General features: G+C 63.7%; 1 protein-coding gene across 1 annotated transcript in view; it reads left to right on the forward strand.

The window, feature by feature from the left end:
* The window catches only part of PFKP (phosphofructokinase, platelet), a 36,467-nt gene that overhangs the window by 8,023 nt on the left and 27,642 nt on the right, over window positions 1-802 (forward strand). The window contains exon 6 of the mRNA XM_008052761.1: window positions 344-439. Within this exon, the coding sequence (XP_008050952.1) occupies window positions 344-439 (96 nt within the window). The remainder of the gene's footprint in view (window positions 1-343; window positions 440-802) is intronic.

Consider the following 802-nt stretch of genomic DNA (forward strand, 5'->3'; position numbering starts at 1 on the left):
GCCACCACGACCCTGCCCCCTCTCCAAGGGCCCCACGGCCCCGCCCCTCCACGCCCCAGTGCCCAACCCCAGCTGCCTGTGGCCACCACCCCTCCCGTGTCCCTGCCCCTCTCCAGAGACCTGCAGTCCCGTCCCTCCCGCAGTCCCCCTCCCCTCCCTCGCACCCCTCTTGGGAGCCCAGAGCACCTCCTACCTTTTGGCCTTCCCGGGAAGCAGTTCTTGTGTGGTGGGGCCAAGATTTCTGCCTGGAGAGAGGCCAGTTCACCTCGGGACACGTTGTTGCGGGCAGCTGTTGTTAGGAGCAGATAAGGAGTTGGAGGGCTTTGATTTTCTGTCTCCTTAGAACCGGGCCCGGAAAAAGAGGCTGAACATTATCATCGTGGCTGAAGGAGCCATCGACACCCAGAATAAGCCCATCACCTCCGAGAAGATCAAGGAGGTGGGCTGTCCATTCCGACTCGTCCTGGGCTCCCTGGGAAGTGGGAGCGCTCGTGGGTGGGTGGGGCTTCGGGAGAACGTGCCTCGTCGCACAGCGTGTGTTTCCTCCCATTCTTTCCTAATGACCCCTACCGTGGCTGGCGTGGCCCCTCAGTGGCCCTTCTGGGGGGCCGGTGTGGGGTGTCCCCTCCCAATGCTCCCAGAGGTCCCGGGACTGCCCCACACAAGTGGGAGCTCTGGCCACCTGCATTTGGTGTCTGAACATTCCGGCTCTTGAATGCCCCGTCCCGAGCAGGAGGCCTGACCGTGGGTGGTGGGGTCTCTGCTTGGGACAGCGAGGCAGGTGGTGACCTCCGTCCACTCA

The sequence above is a fragment of the Carlito syrichta genome, unplaced genomic scaffold (assembly GCF_000164805.1).
Source record: "Carlito syrichta isolate Samal-C Ts95f unplaced genomic scaffold, Tarsius_syrichta-2.0.1 Scaffold287494, whole genome shotgun sequence".
NCBI classification, from domain to species: domain Eukaryota; kingdom Metazoa; phylum Chordata; class Mammalia; order Primates; family Tarsiidae; genus Carlito; species Carlito syrichta.